The sequence below is a fragment of the Arvicanthis niloticus genome (genome assembly GCF_011762505.2).
Source record: "Arvicanthis niloticus isolate mArvNil1 chromosome Y unlocalized genomic scaffold, mArvNil1.pat.X SUPER_Y_unloc_1, whole genome shotgun sequence".
Taxonomy (NCBI): Eukaryota; Metazoa; Chordata; class Mammalia; order Rodentia; family Muridae; genus Arvicanthis; species Arvicanthis niloticus.
The window spans coordinates 58,038-77,026 of NW_023044978.1; the positions used below are offsets into that span (position 1 = coordinate 58,038).

At 37.2% G+C, this 18,989-nt stretch overlaps 1 protein-coding gene across 9 annotated transcripts in view; it reads right to left on the minus strand.

Annotated features, from left to right (window-relative positions):
* Window positions 1–2,487: 2,487 nt before the first annotated feature.
* Window positions 2,488–18,989, minus strand: part of LOC117695965 (histone demethylase UTY) — a 127,206-nt gene continuing 110,704 nt past the window's right edge. For 5 of the 9 annotated variants that reach the window (XM_076706153.1, XM_076706152.1, XM_076706150.1 and 2 more), the window contains 3 exons: window positions 6,757–6,883; window positions 4,491–4,661; window positions 3,201–3,376 (listed from right to left, as the gene is read on the minus strand). In XM_076706153.1, coding sequence (XP_076562268.1) covers window positions 3,350–3,376; window positions 4,491–4,661; window positions 6,757–6,883 — 325 coding nt within the window. In that variant the 3' untranslated portion in view covers window positions 3,201–3,349. Of the gene's footprint in view, window positions 3,377–4,490; window positions 4,662–4,854; window positions 4,995–6,756; window positions 6,884–18,989 lie in introns of those variants that run through there. The other 4 variants (XM_034486615.2, XM_076706156.1, XM_076706151.1 and 1 more) reach the window with 4 other exon arrangements.

The following is an 18,989-nucleotide window of genomic DNA, read 5'->3' on the forward strand; positions in this document are numbered from 1 at the left end:
TTTTTGACATATTCCATCATACGTTCTTGTTTAAAAACAGTCAACAGTAATAATTCTCATAGCAAAAAATGTCTGAAAGTCTAATATCTATTAAATCATATCTAATCTTAGTTGTAGCAAACATATTGTTCTGTGATATGTTTAAAAAATGTTTTAAGATGCTAAAGAGGAGCCGGGCAGTGATGGAGCACGCCTTTAATCCCAGCACTTGGGAGGCAGAGGCAGGCGGATTTCTGAGTTTGAGGCCAGCCTGGTCTACAGAGTGAGTTCCAGGACAGCCAGGACTACAGAGAAACCCTGTCTTGGGGAGGGGAGTAGGGGGTGGGGGGTTGAGGAAAGATGCTAAAGAGGTGGCTTAGAGGTTAAGAGCACTGACTGCTCTTCCAAAGGTCCTGAATTCAATTCCCAGCAACAATATGGTGGTTCACAACCATCTATAATGAGATCTGGTGCCTTCTTCTGGTGTACAAGCATACATGCAGGCAGAATACTGTATAAAGAATAAATAAATCTTTAAAAAAGTTTTAAGTTATGCCCACATATTCTTTGTAATGGGAGGTACAATATCCAATTTAAACTTAAAGACAGTCTCTGAGGTACTATTCAACTGAGATTAATGGTCTGATGAAGAATACAAATTAAGTAGAATGCATTCTTTACAAGTATGTACATTCTGGGGTTAGATTCAGTGATACTTTTCATCTTCTCAAGGCATTTCCTTTTGTGCTTGAGTGTTTACATGTATGCTTTGTGTAATTTTAATAATGAATGTGCACTTGTACATGACTGCTTGTAGAGGCCAGAGGTCAACCCTGGTATTCTGCTGGAGACATCACCTTGTTTGCCAAACTGGCCAGAATAGCTATCAAGCAAATCCCAGAAATCCAGTTCAAACGTTTTAGTAAGAAAATCCTTATTTTCAAACAAACTGCACATCGGCCGACAGAAAATAATGACTTTAGTATTTTGTATACAAAAATTTTTGTTATTTGTTCTGATTTGTGTTACTTAATTTATTGTTGTGTTAAAAATTTCAAAGCTAAGTCATTTCCAAGATCAACATAAAGTTAACTTAGTGGGTTAATCTAGACTTCAAAAATGAGTCTTAGTTTCTCTTGGACAAATGTTAAAAGTATGCAACACCACACCTAGTTTTTTATCTAGGTATCTAGGAATCTATACTCCTATAAGTATATATTTAAAATAAATTTCCAATACAAATTTAAAGTTTTTCAGTTTAGTGGAGCACAAAAATTTTCAAGTATATCCTTATTATTTTCTGAATTTTCTTGGTGTCTGCTGTAGTCTCTCCCTTTTCATCTGTTATGCATCATATACCTGTAATCAATAAGAACTAACTCATTTCTGAATTCTACGTAAATCCACTAAGTTAAATTTATGTGGATCTTGGAAATGATTTAGCTTTGAAGAATTTAAGAATACTTTATATTTAGTACTTTATACTGTTTATATTTGTATGTGTGGCATACGTGTGAACTCAAGAGGAGAGCTCATTGGAGTCAGTTCTCTCCTACTTGAACATGGGATCCAGGGACCAATCTTAATTAAGTTGGTAGGATTTCAAAGCAACTGCTTTATGCACTAAGCCACCTCACCACTTTCTTACTATGTAGGTTTTAACAAAAAAATTGTATCAATTTCGTTCTTATATAGGTAATCACTAGCCACAAATATTTCCAAATTGCCTAATAATACATATATTTATGACTTTATTGTTTCTGTGATGACATATTTCAAACCATACAAAAACTCATAATGCAATCAAGCTAGTTTACTACCAAGAAATAAAAATTTTGTTTTGTAATTTGTATGACTTCATTTAGAATGCTTCATCAATTCTTCACCAAAGCTCTTAGAAAAACACTTTGGAAAGAACAAATAATAAAATGATAATGCAGGCAAGTACCTCAAAAAAAAAAAAAAAAAAAAACAGAAGAAAATAGGGATGTCTTTGTTATACCGTAAAACTAAGCTTTTAAGTAAAAAAGTAAGCTTTTAAAATATGAAATAAAGTCTTCATAGACCTTGTTAAGATTTACTAATAATAAATTCGAATGCCTTTGTCTCCCAACACATACCAGGTTGAACAAGAATGAATACATGGAATTTCAAAATTATCTAACTTTTAAAAAATGTTCCTAAGTGTATTCATATTCTAAAATAGAAGGTCATCATTGCAATTAACTTTTCCATTAAAGCAAAACTCTAAATGATAAGCATTTGTCAACTCTCTATCTTAATTTACCTTTGTTTTCTGCCCATAAAATATATTTCTGACAGTGACTACTACTTACTAGTTGTCATTGCATAAGCTGCCACCTAATCAAACTAAAAGACACTGATGGTTTTTAAAAATAAGCATACATATTTTGTAAGCAAATAGCTTCAAAACTATCGGACATATAAAATTGAAAAATGTGATTTCCTTGTAGAGGGAAATATTGAGATTTCTACATATATGTGTTTATAGACACATAAAATACATATATATTTATTAACTTTGAAAAAGAACATCGAATGGAACTATATAGTCTTCACAACTCAAACTTTAAATTTTAATCTTTAAACACTAAACAATTTTAATAAAAGTTTATGTACAATGCTAAGTAGCTTTATTTACACATACAAAATTTAATTTTGGCATTTAAAATTACACAACTCCTTAGTATTTAATGGCAAGTGAATCTAGAAAAATAACAACATTCATCACAAGTATTTTCAAGCAATATACACATATATACATGTATATTTATAAATAGTTTGAAATTTGAAATTATTTATATGCAACCTATAGTCTTTTTACCTTGTCTGTTAATATTTTTATTTCATAATCACATGAAATCAAGACTTCAAAACAACAGCGACAGAGCAATACAAGCCTTTTTCATATTATTTTGACTTTCGAAAAAAATTGGTAAAATTTTTTTTTCCAATTTGTTAGTTGTCTTAAAAAGAAGTAGCCAAGTAAGATGTTATTTGATTCTGAAGAAAAAATTTGGGGTAACTTATGAGCATAAAGAAATCTGTCAGCCCAGAAATACATACACATAAAAAGGGTTGTTTTCAAGCCATTAGTCTGTGTAGAATGGTATTTCTGGCAGACATATACAAATCATGTGACTACTACTATTAATTTTTAATTATGAAATACATCTGGGTCAACCTTGTAAATCTTAGAATAGAAGTAATGCTCTCTGTTTAGTCTCCTGATTTCCTACACTTAAAAGGTTGCATAGACTTAGCTTTGAGATAGCAGTCTTAAGAAATAACAATAAAATAAGTAGTATATTTCATGAAGAACAACGGCCTCAGTATTTCTGGAACAATATTAAGATGCAGAAGATAACGAAGGAGCCTACAAATAAAAGAAAAGTATATTAATTATTGTTTTGTTACATAAGCCTGTAAGTATTCTGTAGCTCAGAGCTATAAGTGAACACTAACGACTTGTTTATGCTTGGGTTAGAAAGAAGCAAAATCTTAATAGTCAGCTAAGTGAGAATTCATACCGAATCCAGTTCCCAAGATTCTGCTACCAAAAATCTCCATCGTTTTTTCTGTAGTTTACCACTTAATCAAAAAAAATTTGAAGTATTATTGAGTTGATTTTTAAAAATTCTAAATGTACAATGAAAAATGTAATAAACATTCCATCAGCTAGTGGCATGATTATATAGAAACATAATCTGTGTTTCTATTCTGTTATTTATTTTAAACACTCCATGTTGTTCTTTAATTTCCTCAAGCAACATGACTATCAACAACAAAAATCTGAAAATAAATTTCTAATGTACAAATAAAACTCCTAAAATAATATCTATAACTCAAACTGTATTTCTAAAGACACAACTTCTGGAGTAGGAGTAAATACCATCTCAAACAATATTTTTTTGAAATTAAAAACAGCAATTTTGCACATGGTATATAGACATACATGTAGGCAAAACACCCAAATATAATATAAAACTAAAGAAATCTTAAAAAAAAAAAAACAAAAAAACAAAACCAAAAAAACTGTGCAAGTTATCAAACACTGAATGTGGACAAGAACTTCATATTTACTGTGAGCCACAGTCTATTTCTATGAAGGTAATAGCAGTAGGAAGTATTACATTTTAAATAAATATAATGAGATTAAAAATACTATGTCCATCTGGGTAATTACTACAGAAAAACAAATTAACTATCAACTAGGATATATATATATTTGTAAAAAGCAGGAAAAGATTTTTAAAATTTAGCTGTGACAACATTCTCATTTTAAAAAAGTGAATATATATGTGTGTATGTGTCTACACACACACACACACACACACACACACACACACACACACACACACACCTATGTCAAGTTTATAAAGTACAATGTATCCACTGGACCAAAGGGGATTTTAACATATTGGTACTCAAAAGTCAAACTGCTCCTTTGCAACCCAGTTAAGTATATAGTGTCATTTTAAATCACTTACTAATGTAAATTGGTCATAGACTTGAATCAGGTCCTCCATTTTGTACTGTTCTAGCACCACAAAATTTTCCAAATTTCCACTTGATTTTCGTGCACAGTTCTGACAATGTACTATATATGTCTTTTGAGAATTGCTTTCGTTAGTGACAAAAAGCAAATTAAAAACTTCCACCTATTTTTACAGAAGAGAAAGAACAAAATATTTTGAATTTAAACATTTGGCTAGAGGAAAATACAAAGAAACAATCATTAAATCCAATGATATTTTAATGTATATTTAACACAGACATAAAAAAAACCTGGAAATTGTTGAGTACCTTGTTGGCTTTAGTTGTCATAAAGTTCATTTTTAAAAAAATGTGTATGTGCCTTTATGTACACATGCATGCTGGTCACAGGACAACTCTGGAAAGTTGAGTCTCTCATTATCAGACTTCCACATGTGGAAAGTGTCCTTTTTTTTGCTTGATGAACCATTTTGTTGTCCCTTCTATAGCAAGTATGTCTGAAGGTAATTCCAACAGCGTGCAAATTAATGACATTTCTGTCTATACTGTCTCTGATCATCAAACACTTTAGTTATTTCAGTATCATGAGTACATTTTAGATATATCCGCTAATGTTGATATTTAAGAATTTGAAGTCTATCTTGACCCAGAGACATATCTCACGAGTATGCCAGTTGCCATATATAAGCCATTCTATCACAAACATTCTTCCCCTACCCTGGACAAGAAACTATTTTCACTCACTGCTTATCTGTACCCCTTTCCTCATCCTTTGAATGTTCACAAAGCCTAAAATATTCTGTAATAATCCACTTTGGCTGGTGAAATTAAACTCAACCCTCAAAGAAAGTTGAATGCTCCAAGGCCTGTATGCCCATCTATGTGAATCAGAAACAGCACTTCTAAGTATTGAATAATTTGTTTATTTTGCCAGTTTCATATTCAATCATACATATGAGTGCCATAGTTGGTTGTTTGTAATTTGTCTTCTAATAAAATGAAAGCTAAACAAACAAACAAAAAAGGCAAGCTCTTTTCTCTCTAGAGCTAAAAATCAAATCCCAATAATTACTCATGCTGTGTACGTAAATGCTGTCACTTATGCCACATTTCTACCCATGTGCTGCTGTTGTGACTAAAACCTTTCATATGAGTTCAGGTGTGGATTTACTCATCTTTCTTCCTATTGGAACTAAAAAATTCTAGAATGCTCATCTACTATAACAAATACTGTAAAGGGCTGTGATGGTTTGAATGTGCTTGGCCCACGGAGTGGCACTATTAGAGGTGTGGCCTTGTTGGAGTAGATGTGTCATTGTGAGTGTGGACTTTAATACCCTAGTCCTAGCTGCCTGAAAGTCAACCTTCCACTAGCAGTCTTCAGATGAAGATTAAGAACTCTCAGCTCCTCCTGCACCATGCCTGCCTGAATGCTGTCATACTCCCACCTTCATGACAATGGACTGAACCTTGCAACCTGTAAGCCAGCCACAATTAAATGTCCTTCTAAGAGTTGTCTTGGTCCTGGTGTCTGTTCACAGCAGTAAAACCCTAAGACAAAGAATTAGTAATTACCTGACTGGACTTGCACTACACTAAATCTAGTCTGTCACCATCTGTGCTTTTGATATCTTCAAAGTCTGAGATAATTGTCATTTGGCAAGGAGTTATTACATGTATGCCTAGCAGATGATTCTAGGCCAATATACAGTATAATATTTCATTTTCAGGTAAGAATTTAAAGTAATTATAATATGTGAGTTTTGTAAAAAGCATAACATAAACATATAGATAAACTGAAGCTGAGGCCTAACCGTGAAATATGTTCCCCAACAAGGGCTGCCTTGTCTGGCTTCAGTAAGAGAGGATGCACCTAACCACAAGAGACTTGATGTTCCAGGGTGGAGAGATGGGGTTGTAGGGGGTGGGGACAACCACAGACCCACCCTCTCTCAGGAGAAGGGGAGGTGGATGGGTGAAGGGACTCTACTAAGGCAGGGGATGGGGGGAACAAATGGGAAGGGAACAGTGTTTGGCATGTAAGTAAATAAATAAGACTTGGCATTTACAAACAAGAGAAACTGACCCTGATATGCTATTATATACCCAGTATCCCATTAGATATAAGGTGGAGACAAGAAGTTCTGGGGTTCAAAACTACTGTTGGCTACATGAGATCATATTTCAAGATCCAGATAAACCAATGAACTTACAACTCTACAGAATCCAGATCAACCTCCAGTAAGAAAGGATACTTACCTCACAGATGCTACAGTAAGGAGCTGGTTCATCCTTTATCCTCCCATGCCACAAAACCTCTTTCCCTGCGGCAACAAGAGCTTCTCTCAAAGCCTGACACTGCTTTAGAATCTTGAGGAGACAGTATCTATAATGGGAGAATTTTAAAGAGAAATTAAACACTGAATATTAAGAACCTAGCTTCCTCTGCCCCCTGCACCATAATCCAACCTCTCAGGTCTAGCCTGGCCAAACATCCTGGGCTCAGGCCCATCTGTATAAGTCTTCATAATGGTACCGAACTTGCATTCTTTCAAATTCTCAATCTTATCCCTAGTCTCACATCCAGAGTCCAAGGTCTGGGGAGCTTTATGCCATCTCTAACCCCAAGGCCTGAGGCTACAACATATGTCCTTAGTGCCTAGTGGCCCCACTCCCTCTACCAGCATCTGAAAAATAAAGTACAGGCAATTAACACGCATTTCAATACGGACTTTAGATAGTAATAGCTAATCAGGCTAGCTGAAAGGATTACAAAACAATACCCGCATCTTTCGGCCATTTACAAAAAAAAGAAAAATAGAGAAACTTCAGAATTAAATGACATGCTACAATAAATGGACTTAACAGATACCTACAGAACATTTTACTCAAGAATCAAAGAATATACATTCTTCTCAGCAGGCCATGGAAACCTCTTCTCTAAAACAGAGCTCATTCTGAAACACTAAACAAACTTTAAAAATGAAAAAGAAAAAGAATACTTTCATGTAGACTATCTGATCTATACATAAAAATGCTTCAGTACCTACAAAAATTTATGGAGATCTAACTGCTACTCAAGTATGAGTGGGTCAGAGAAATTAAAAATTATAAATATGGCACTAATCTCTGAAACAGGGACTTTAAAAATGGATCAGTTAAAAAAAACTGGCTGCTCTTCCAAGGACCCAAGTTCGATTCCCAGTACACACATGGAAGCGTACAACCATTTGGAACTCTAGTATCAGGAGAGGCCATGGCCATTTCAGGCCACTAAGGGCACTGTTCACATGTGGCCAAAGATACACATGCAGGGCAAATTACCTATACACACAAAAATAAAATAAAGTGAAATAAAATAAAGATAAAATAACTGTGGGGTGCTAGGGAGATGGATCAGCAACTAAAAGCACTGTAGAGCACCTTCGTTCTGTTCCCAGCACCAGCATGGCAGCTCAAATCATCTGTACTTCTGGTGGAAAAGAAAACCTACCCCTCTCTCTGCTTTAACAGGCACCAGGCTGGTAATAATACAATAAAGGAAAATAATATGGCAGTGGGCAGCAGGTGGATGAGTGTGCACACAGGTGAGGGTGTGGTGGGGGTAGGCAGGTAGTCTATGAGAGTGACTAGGTCAGACTCCTAGCTGTGGGGCATATGGAGTCTGAAGTAGCTACCTCTTGTAGCCAGGCAGGACTCCCAGTGGAGGGATAAGGACACCAACCTATCAAAACTATCAACCCAGAATATGTCCTGCCAATAAGAAGTTCAGGAACAAAGATGGTGCAGAGAGAATGAGGGCACAGGCAACCAACGACTGGCCCAACTTGAGACCCAACCCATAGGCAAGAAACAACCACTGATCCTATGAATGAGTGATATTCTGTAATAATTGCAGACAGGAGCCTAGCATTACTGTCTTATGAGAAGTTCTACCCAACAGCTGGCCAAAATAGATGCAGATACCCACAACCAAACATTAGACAGAGTTGAGGAAGTCTTGTGGAAGAGTTGGGGGAAGGACTGAGGGACCTAGAAGGCAGAGGGACTCTATAGAAGGACCAACAATGTCAACTAACCTAGACCCAGAGACCAAACCACCAACCAAAGAGCAAGCACAGGCTACACCTAGGCTCTGCACTTATGCAGCAGATGTGCAGCTTGGTCTTCCTGGGGGTCTCCAAACAACTACAACCAGGTCTGTTCTTGACTCGGCTGCCCCCTTGCAGATTCTGTTCCTCTAACTGTGTTGCCTTGTCTGGTTTCCTCAGTGGGAGAGAATGTGCTTAGTTCTGAAAAGACTTGATGTACCAGGGGTGGTGTCAACCTTTTCGTATGAGCACTCCCCTTCTGCCCCTCTCCCGGATCTGAGGCCTAGACCAGACCTCTGCCCAGCCTGCTGTTGTGTGGACCCTGGAGTTCCCCTGAGACATTCTGGAAGGTCCACTCAACACAGAGCCACAGAGGAACAACTGAACTCAGAGCGTCAGACAACAAACATATCCTGAGATATCCTAGAGGAGACACTGCACCCAGAACAGCAGACACCTAGCTGGACTGCTACCTTGGAGATACCATATCCTGAGGCATCCTAGAGGTACCGCTGTAATCAGTGCAGTTGGAAAAGATCACAGAGACATCTGGACCCCTAGAAGAGCAGACACAAGCAAAATAACTGGAAAGGCAGGCTTCAGTCAGAGACAGCAAGTACAGGCATCACTAGAGTTAACCGGATGGTGAAAGGCAAGCTCAAGAAAGTAAGCAACAGAAACAAAAGTTCCACGGCATCATCAGAACCCAGTTCCCCCATCATAGCAAACCCTGAACACCCCATGACACCAGAAAAGCAGGATTCAGAATCAAAATCACTTCTCATGACGATGATAGAGGACTTTAAGAAAGACATAAATAACAATCTCAAAGAACTTAAGGAGAACACTGATAGACAGATAGAAACCCTTAAAGAAGAAACACAAAAATCCCTTAAGGAATTGCAAAAAAAAAAAAAAAAAAAAAAAAAAAAACAAAACAAAACCCCGGAAGAAGAAATTAAACAAAACCATGCAGGATCTAAAAATGGAAGTAGAAACAATAAAGAAATCACAAAGGGTGACTACCCTGGAGATACAAAACCTAAAAAAAAATCAGGAGTCATAGACACAAGTATCACCAAGAGAATACAAGAGATGGAAGAGAGAAGAATCTCATGAGCAGAAGATACCATGGAAAACAGTGACACAACTGTCAAAGAAAATGCAAAATACAAAAAGCTACTAACCCAAAAATATACAAGAAATCCAAGACACAATGAGAAGGCCAAACCTAAGGATAATAGGTATAGATGAGGGGGAAGACTCCCAACTTAAAGGACCAGTAAATATCTTCAAAAAAATTATAGAGGAAAACTTTCCTAACCTAAAGAAAGAAATGTCCATAAATATACAAGAAGCCTACAGAACTCCAAATAGTTTAGACCAGAAAAGAAATACTTCCTGCCACATAATAGTCAAAACATCAAATGTACAAAACAAAGAAAAAATACTAAAAGCAGTAAGGGAAAAAGGCAAAGTAACATATAAAGGCAGACCTATAAGAATTACACCAGACTTCTCACCAGAGACCATAAAAGCCAGAAGATCCTGGACTGATATCATACAGACCCTAAGAGAACACAAATGCCAGCCCAGACTACTATACCCAGCAAAACTGTCAATCATTATTGATGGAGAAACCAAAATATTCCATGACAAAACCTAATTTACACAATATCTTTCCACAAACCCAGCATTACAAAGAATAATAGCAGGAAAGCTCCAATACAAGGAGGGAAATTATATCCTAGAAAGAGCAAGAAAGTAATCTTCCAAAAACCATAAAAGAAGGTAGCTACACAAACATATCTGCACTGCCAATAACAAAATAACAGGAAACAACACTCATTTTTCCTTAATATCTCTTAATATCAATGGACTCAATTCTCCAGTAAAAAGACATAGACTATCAGACTGGATACATAAACAGGACCCAATATTTTGCTGCATTCAGGAAAGGCACCTTTGTGGGAAAGACAGACAGTACCTTATAGTAAAAGGTTGGAAAACAATCTTTCAAGCAAATGGTCCCAAGAAACAAGCTGGAGTAGTGATTCTAATATCAAATAAAATCACTTTTCAACCAGAAGTAATCAAAAAAGATAAAGAAGGACACTTCATATTCATCAAAGGAAAAATGTACCAAGAGGAACTTGCAATTCTCAACATCTATGCCCCAAATGTAAGGGCACCCACATACGTAAAAGAAACTTTACTAAAGCTCAAAGCATACATTGCACCCTACACAATAATAGTGGGAGATTTCAACACCCCATTCTCAGCTTATGGACTGATCTTGGAAACAGAAACTAAACCGAGACACAATGAAAGTAACAGAAGTTATGAACCAATTGGACTTAACTGACATCTATAGAACATTTCATCCTAAAACAAAAGAATATACCTTCTTCTCAGCAGCACCTCATGGTACCTTCTCCAAAATAGACCATATAATTGGTCACAAAACAGGCCTCAACAGATACAAAAGGATTGAAATAATCCCTAGTAACTTATCAGACCACCATGGACTAAGACTCGTCTTTGACATGGACAAAAACAACAGAAAGCCCACATAGACTTGGAAACTGAACAATGCTCTACTCAATGATAACTTGGTCAAGGAAGAAATAAAGAAAGAAATTAAAGACTTTTTAGATTTAAATGAAAATGAGGACACATCATATCAAAACTTGTGGGACTCACTGAAAGCAGTACTAAGAGGAAAAATCATAGCTCTAAGTGCTCACAAAAAAATGTGGAAAGAGCATACATCAACAACTTGACAGCAAACCTGAAAGAGTTAGAACAAAAAGAAGCTAGTATACCCAAGAGGAGTAGACGGCAGGAAATAATCAAACTCAGGGCTGAAATCAACCAAGTCGAAACAAAAAGAACTATACAAAATATCAAAAAAACCAGGAGCTGGTTCTTTGAGAAAATTAACAAGATAGACAAACCCTTAGCCAGACTAACCAAAGGGCGCAGAGACAGCATTCAAATTAATAAAATCAGAACTGAAAAGGGAGACATAACAACAGAAACAGAGAAAATTTAAAAAATCATCAGATTCTACTACAAAGTCGTATACTCAACAAAATTGGAAAATCTGGAGGAAATAGACAATTTTCTAGACAGATACCAGGTACCAAAGTTAAACGAGGAGCAGATAAACCATCTAAAACTCGCATAACTCCTAAAGAAATAGAAACAGTCATTAAAAATCTTCCCACCAAAAAATATCCGGGGCCAGATGGTTTCAGTGCAGAATTCTTTCAGACCTTCAAGGAAGACCTAATACCAATCATCTTCAAGTTATTCCATCGAATAGAAACAGAAGGAACACTACCCAATTCATTCTATGAAGCTACCATTACACTCATATCTAAGCCACAGAAAGACCCAACAAAGAAAGAGAACTACATACCAATCTCTCTTATGAATATTGATGCAAAAATAAAATTCTCTCAAACTGAATCCAACAACACATCAAAACAATCATCCATCATGATCCAGTAGGCTTTATCCCAGGAATGCAGGGATGGTTCAATATTCAGAAATCCATCAATGTAATCCACTACATAAATAAACTCAAAGAAAAAAACCACTTGGTCATCTCACTAGATGCTGAGAAAGCATTTGACAAAATTCAACATCCCTTCATGTTAAAAGTCTTGGAAAGATCAGGAATTCAAGGCCCATATCTAAACATAGTAAAAGCAATCTACAGCAAGCCAGTAGCCAACATGAAAATAAATGGAGAGAAACTTGAAGCAATCCCACTAAGATCAGGGACTAGACAAGGCTGCCCACTCTCACCTTAGCTATTCAATACAGTACTGGAAGTCCTAGCTAGAGCAGACAATAAAAGGAAGTCAAAGGGATACAAATAGGAAAGGAAGAAGTCAAAATTTCACTATTTGCAGATGATAGGATAGTATACTTAAGTGAACCTAAAACTTCCACCAGAGAACTCCTAAACCTGATAAACAACTTTAGCAGAGTGGCTGGATATAAAATCAACTCAAACAAATCAGTAGCCTTCCTCTATTCAAAGGATAAACAGGCTGAGAATGAAATTAGGGAAATGATACCCTTCACAATAGCCACAAATAAGATAAAATATCTTGGGGTAAATCTAACCAAGCAAGTGAAAGATCTGTATGACAAGAACTTCAAGTCTCTGAAGAAAGAAATCGAAGAAGATCTCAGAAGATAGAAAGACCTCCCATGTTCCTGGATTGGCAGGATTAACTTAGTAAAAATGGCTATCCTGCCAAAAGCAAACTACAGATTCAATGCAATACCCATCAAAATTCCAAATCAATTCTTCATAGAGATAGAAAGAGCAATTTACAAATTCACTTGGAATAACAAAAAACCCAGGACAGTGAGAATTATTCTCAACAGAATAGCCAGAACTACTCTGGGGGAATCACAATCCCTGACCTCAAACTGTACTACAGAGCAGTAGTTATAAAAACTGCATGGTATTAGTACAGAGACAGACAGGATGATCAATGGAATAGAATTGAAGACCCAGAAATGAACCTGCACACCTATGGTCACTTGAGCTTTGACTAGGGAGCTAAAACCATCCAATGGGAAAAGGACAGCATTTTCAACAAGTGGTGCTGGCTCAACATGTAGAAGAATGCAAATTAATCCATTCTTATCTCCTTGTACAAAGATCAACTCCAAGTGGATAAAGAACCTTCACATAAAGCCAGATACACTGAAACTGAAATAGAAGAGAAGTTGGGAAGACCCTCGAATACCTAGGCACAGGGGAAAAGTTCCTGAACAGAACACCAATGGCTTATGCTCTAAGATCAAGAATCGACAAATGGGACCTCATCAAATTGCAAAGCTTCTGTAAGGCAAAGGACACTGTCAACAAGACAAACCGGCAACCAACAGATTGGGAAAAGATCATTACCAATCCTACATCTGATAGAGGGCTAATATCGAATATATACAAAGAACTCAAGAAATTAGACGCCAAACAACAAAATAACCCCATTAAAAATGGGATACAAAGCTAAACAAAGAATTCTCAACTGAGGAAACACGAATGGTGGAGAAGCACCTTAGGAAATGCTTAACATCCTTAGTCATCAGGGAAATGCAAATCAAAACAACACTAAGATACCACCTGATACCAGTCAGAGTGGCTAAGATAAAAAACTCAGGTGATAGTAGATGCTGGCGAGGATGTGGAGAAAGAGGAACACTCCTGCATTGTTGGTGGGGTTGCAAGCTGGTACAACCACTCTGGAAGTCAGTCTGGCGGTTCCTCAGAAAATTGGACATAGCACTACCTGAGGACCCAGCTATACCACTCCTGGACATATACCCAGAAGATGCCCCAACATATAACAAAGACATGTGCTCCCCCATGTTCGTAGCAGCCTTATTTATAATAGCCAGAAGCTGGAAAGAACCCAGATGTCCTTCAACAGAGGAATGGATACAAAAAATGTGGTACATTTACACAATGGAATATTACTCAGCTATTAAAAATAATGAATTCGAGAAATTCTTAGGTAAATGGATGGAACTAGAAAATATCATCCTGAGTGAGGTAACCCAATCACAAAAGAACACACATGGTATTTACTCACTGATAAGCGGAGATTAGCCCAAAAATCTGAAACAACAAAGATTCAACTACCAGATGACATGAAGCTCATGAAGAAGAAAGAACAAGTGAGGATGCCTAGGTCTTTCTTAGAAGGAGTAACTAAATACCCAAGGGAGCAAATATGGAGACAAAGTGTGGGACAGAATCTGAAGGAAAGGTTGTATGGAGACCATTCCAACTGGGTATTCATTCCATTCCATGTGCAGTCACCAAAAATAGACGCTGATATGGATGTCAGGAAGGGAAAGCTGACAGCAGCCTGATAGGCTGTCTCCTTAGAGGTCCCCCAGAGTCTGACATACCCAGAGGCAGATACAGCTAACCATTAATCTGATCAAAGGTTCCCAATGGAGGAGTTAGAGAGTAAACTGAAGGAGCTGAAAGGGTTGGTGGCCCCATGAGGAGAGCAACTATACCAACCAGCTGGAGCTCCCCAGGGTCTAAACCACCAGCCTAGGAGCACATATGGAGGGACACATGACTCCAGCTGTATATGTAGGGAAGGATGGCCTTGTTGGGCATAGGTGGGAGACGAGGTCTTTGGTACCTTGAAGGCTGAGCACTGAGTGTGTGTGTGTGGGGGGGGGGGGAACGTGAGGGTGGGGAGGGGGAGTGCGGGGTAGGTGGGTAAACACCCTCATAGAAGCAGGAGGAGGGGGATGGGATAAGGGGTTCCTGGGTGGTGGGGGGAATGCGGTAAGAAGATAAAATTTGAAATGTAAATATTATATCCAATAAAAGAGGGGGAAAAAAAGAAAAGCAGTTAGAACCAACATCCTTAATAAAATGTCAGCCTTCTTAAAAAAAAAAAACTATCTTGACACTAAAATTTGTTTTGAGAATTGTATATTGCAGAATGATTAGCCTTGGTGTATCTACTCAACAAGCAAGCTGGGCAGACCTGCTCAAACCTCTGAGGTTCGGGAATTCCATCTGGAGGCAGTGAAGACACAGCATCAGAGGCTTGTCAATTTGCTCTTCCCCCCACTCCTCTTCTAATATCTCAACGCGCATAATCAGCTTGAAGAAGCTAATGAAGAGTCAGCGCCCCATTCCCTGGGCTTGGGGATCAAGGTGGTAAATGTTGGGCTGTCTCTCTAGGGAAAAGTAGTGGTTTTGTTGGAATAGAGAGGATTAGCTAGGGTTTATTGCATAGCCATAACCTATTCGTAGAAATCTGTATAATTATTATCAAGATGAAGATATAAATTCTTAAATAGCACCAATTTACTTTGATTACAAATTTTAAGATTTTCATTGGTACGAGCTTCTTATTGATATAAAAGTGAGATGAATATGGATACTCTCATAGGCATTGTACCAGTATAACACATTTAGGAATACAAGGCTTAGACCCAGTCCTTCTTTAACTTATTTAACTGATTTGAGATGGACAGCCTGTGAGTTAAAGGACTATAGCAAATTCATGGCTTGGAGCTTATTGTTAGGGTGTTTTCTATGTGTTATTTAGAAATAGCTGAGTGGAGTTAACAGACAACAGTCCAGATTACTTTACATGGATAGTTGGTTTTCAAAACATCAGAAATCCACAAAATTGACGTGACAAACATTTCTGTATTAATGTTCATTTTGATTAGAGACCTGTCTGCTCCTGACAGCTTCCTATATTGAATTCTAAGAAGAAATTGAGCATCTTTGGAGTTACTCCAGTTGTGGTGAGACAGCCACCAGGCAAGAATTGCCACTTTCCTTCTACAGACAAATTACTGTCCAGAAAAGGACAGGCTTGCAGAATAGTCGATTGATTATATCTGCCTAGACAGAGTAATCAGCCCTTAATAATTCTGCAGCACTAAGGTCTGTCAGATGATCCTGGGCCAGAAGGAGGAAGAACAGATGCTCCAATGTTTTGTAGTAGAGGGAGTGTCCAGGTGTTCAGAGGTCTCTATAAATTGGCTAAGTTTTAGAAGCTATGCTTTGTGCTTCCCACAATTATAGTTAACTCAGTCATTCTGGATTTCTGAAGGGGTTGAAAACTTATAGCCTCATAGCTAATCCTGGCTATTTACCTGTAAGAGAAAAGATTTGAGTGGCTGGTCGTCAGCTGACATTCATCCTAAAGCCAGGTTCAGAACTAAATGTTTTAGTTAGGATAGATGACAGAGGTGCTGGTTAGTCAACAAAAGGATGGACTGGGTATTAGGACTATCTTGTACCTCACTGGTACAAATTGGCATAATTATGCGCTAATTGTATTTTGAGAGAAAAGTTTCATTTTAACAGGAAGGGTGATGTGTAGGAGGAGCTAAGGTAGGAGGAGTACTGAGAGGAAGAAAAGGAGTAAGAAGAGGAGAAGAAGAAAGAGAGGAGAAGCTAGGTGATGATAGAGAGAAAGAGGGGGGAGACAGGGAGGCAGATGTTCATGTATCTCCACCAGTCAAAGATAGTTGATATATCTAGGTTGGTCAGTGGGTTACACCTCTGATTGAACAATTCCAAACTTATAAAGCCTTTGATTAACATTTTTTAAAAAATGTATAAATGCAAAAAGGAAAAGGGGCCATGGGATAGGGGCTTTCTAAGGGGGGAATGGGGAAAGGGGATGGTATCAGAAGTGTAAATAAAATATCCAATAAAAAACGGGAAAAAAAAAGATTGCAAACATTAGTCCCACCACAAAACTCAAACCCCTTGCCATGCTGCTACTTAGTCTGTATTTTACACTGTAAACCAAGTTGTTTTGTGCTGCCTCCCTTTTGAACTACATGTGCCTCTTGGGGACATGTTCCTTCTTCTCTGACAGTTTTGATGCAACTTGGTCCCTTTAAAAGGGACAGTATCATAAAAAGCGTTAGTGAGCTTGAGATGCCACATAGAGACACAAGAAACTCACAGAATACCAAATAGATGAGACTGAAAAAGAAAATCTCCATAGGATGTCTAAGTTAAAACAGTAAGTATACAGAACAAAAACAGGTTATTGAGAGCTGCAGGATGAGAACACAAGTCATATACAAAGGAAGTCTTAAGAAGAACAGAAGATTCATCAATAGAAATGTAAAGCAATAAATTCCAAGTCATAAAAGACCACAACTGTAAACCTAGTAAAATTTTCTGCCATAATTGAAGGAGAAATGTTCCATAACACAGATGGGCTAAAAGAATGTGTACTCAGCAGAATATGCCTAAACAAAACAAAACAAAACAACAGAAGCAGTACTTGGCACTGAAGAGAGATTTGTAGAGAGAAAACAAATGAATTTATAATTACTAATGCAAAGTACCCCTGAGAACACAACAAAAATTCAAAACAATGACTGCAAGAGAATACCACCTTTCAATAACTTTAAAAAAGTCAATGGCTTTAAATTCTCCAATCAAAAGACAAAGACTTTTCAAGAAACAACATCTGTCATGTACCATATAGAAAACACAGAGAGTGAAAGGATGCACAACAGAACTCAAATCATATAGGACCTGGAAGCAATCAGACATCTGTAACCCATTATTTGACCAAATAGACTTTATCCTAAAACTAATCAGAAAAGATAAAAAAAGAGAGAGACTACATTCTAAAAACGAGAATAGTTAATTAGAAGACATTACTATCCGAAATATAAATGAACCAAACTCTTATGTACCAATTTCATAGAGAGCTTAGTAATTAATGAGAATGAAGACACAGATTGACATCAACCATTTAATAATGGGAAACTTCAATACCTCACTGTCTCCAAGCAGTAGGAAATCAGAACAAAAAATAAGTAAAGATACTTTAGGATTAAAAAATATCATATACCATATCAACTTAACACATAAATAGATATTTGACTCAAACACTAAAGAATGAACATTCTACTCAATAGCCCACTGAAGTTTCTCTAAAATAGAACATATCCTGGAACACAAAACAAACCTTACCAAATTTAGAAAGACTGAAATGATTCTATAACCTACCTCACCTAAACATTATGCATTAAAAACTTAAAATCAACAGCAAAAGAAAAATGTCTAGTAAGGACAAAAATTCATGGGGTTTCAACTACTTAATACTAATAAGTCTGTCAAAGAATAAATTTTTCAAAAATCTGGAGTTATAAATGAAAGTGAAACACACAACAAAACCTCTGGAACACAGTCCTACTGACACATTTCATGCTCTCCACTTGCCCAGATCCTGTACCTCCTTCTGTTGGGAGTTGCTGGTGAATCTGCTTGAGCTTTTCCCTCTAGTCCATTAACCCCTTCCAACCTAACATATTTAGCCTGAGTTCTATATCCAGTACTTCATCCTATCTGGTCTCCCCTGCATGTGCTTCAACCAAACTCTAGGGGGTTCTACCAGGAACTTCCATACCTGTCCTGACCCACAGGCCACTCCTTCACCATATCCAACCTCTCAACCTAGCCAGATCTATTCCCCACACTCCTTACTTAGAACAGGTAACACATCCTGTGCATCAGGCAAACTGCTCTGCCTACTTGCTCTCATTCAAGGTAAACCATTTCCAACCTCTTGTCCCAATCCACCCACACATCCTTCCTTTTGTTACAACTTGCTCTGTCCATATCAGACTTAAAACTAAGTTCCACCTGTTACACAAGTGATTCTCATGGCAAGAATACAACTTGATTTGAAAGATGAAGTTGGTACCTACTCTCCCAAACCTAACTGTCCTACAGTAATGTTTGTCAATGAGAATTTTCTAGATAAGCTTCATTAAGGAAACAGAATCTAAAAGAGCAATAGTTAACTTCAAAGAATTCAAATGGCTAGTGATGCCTAAGAGGAAACACAA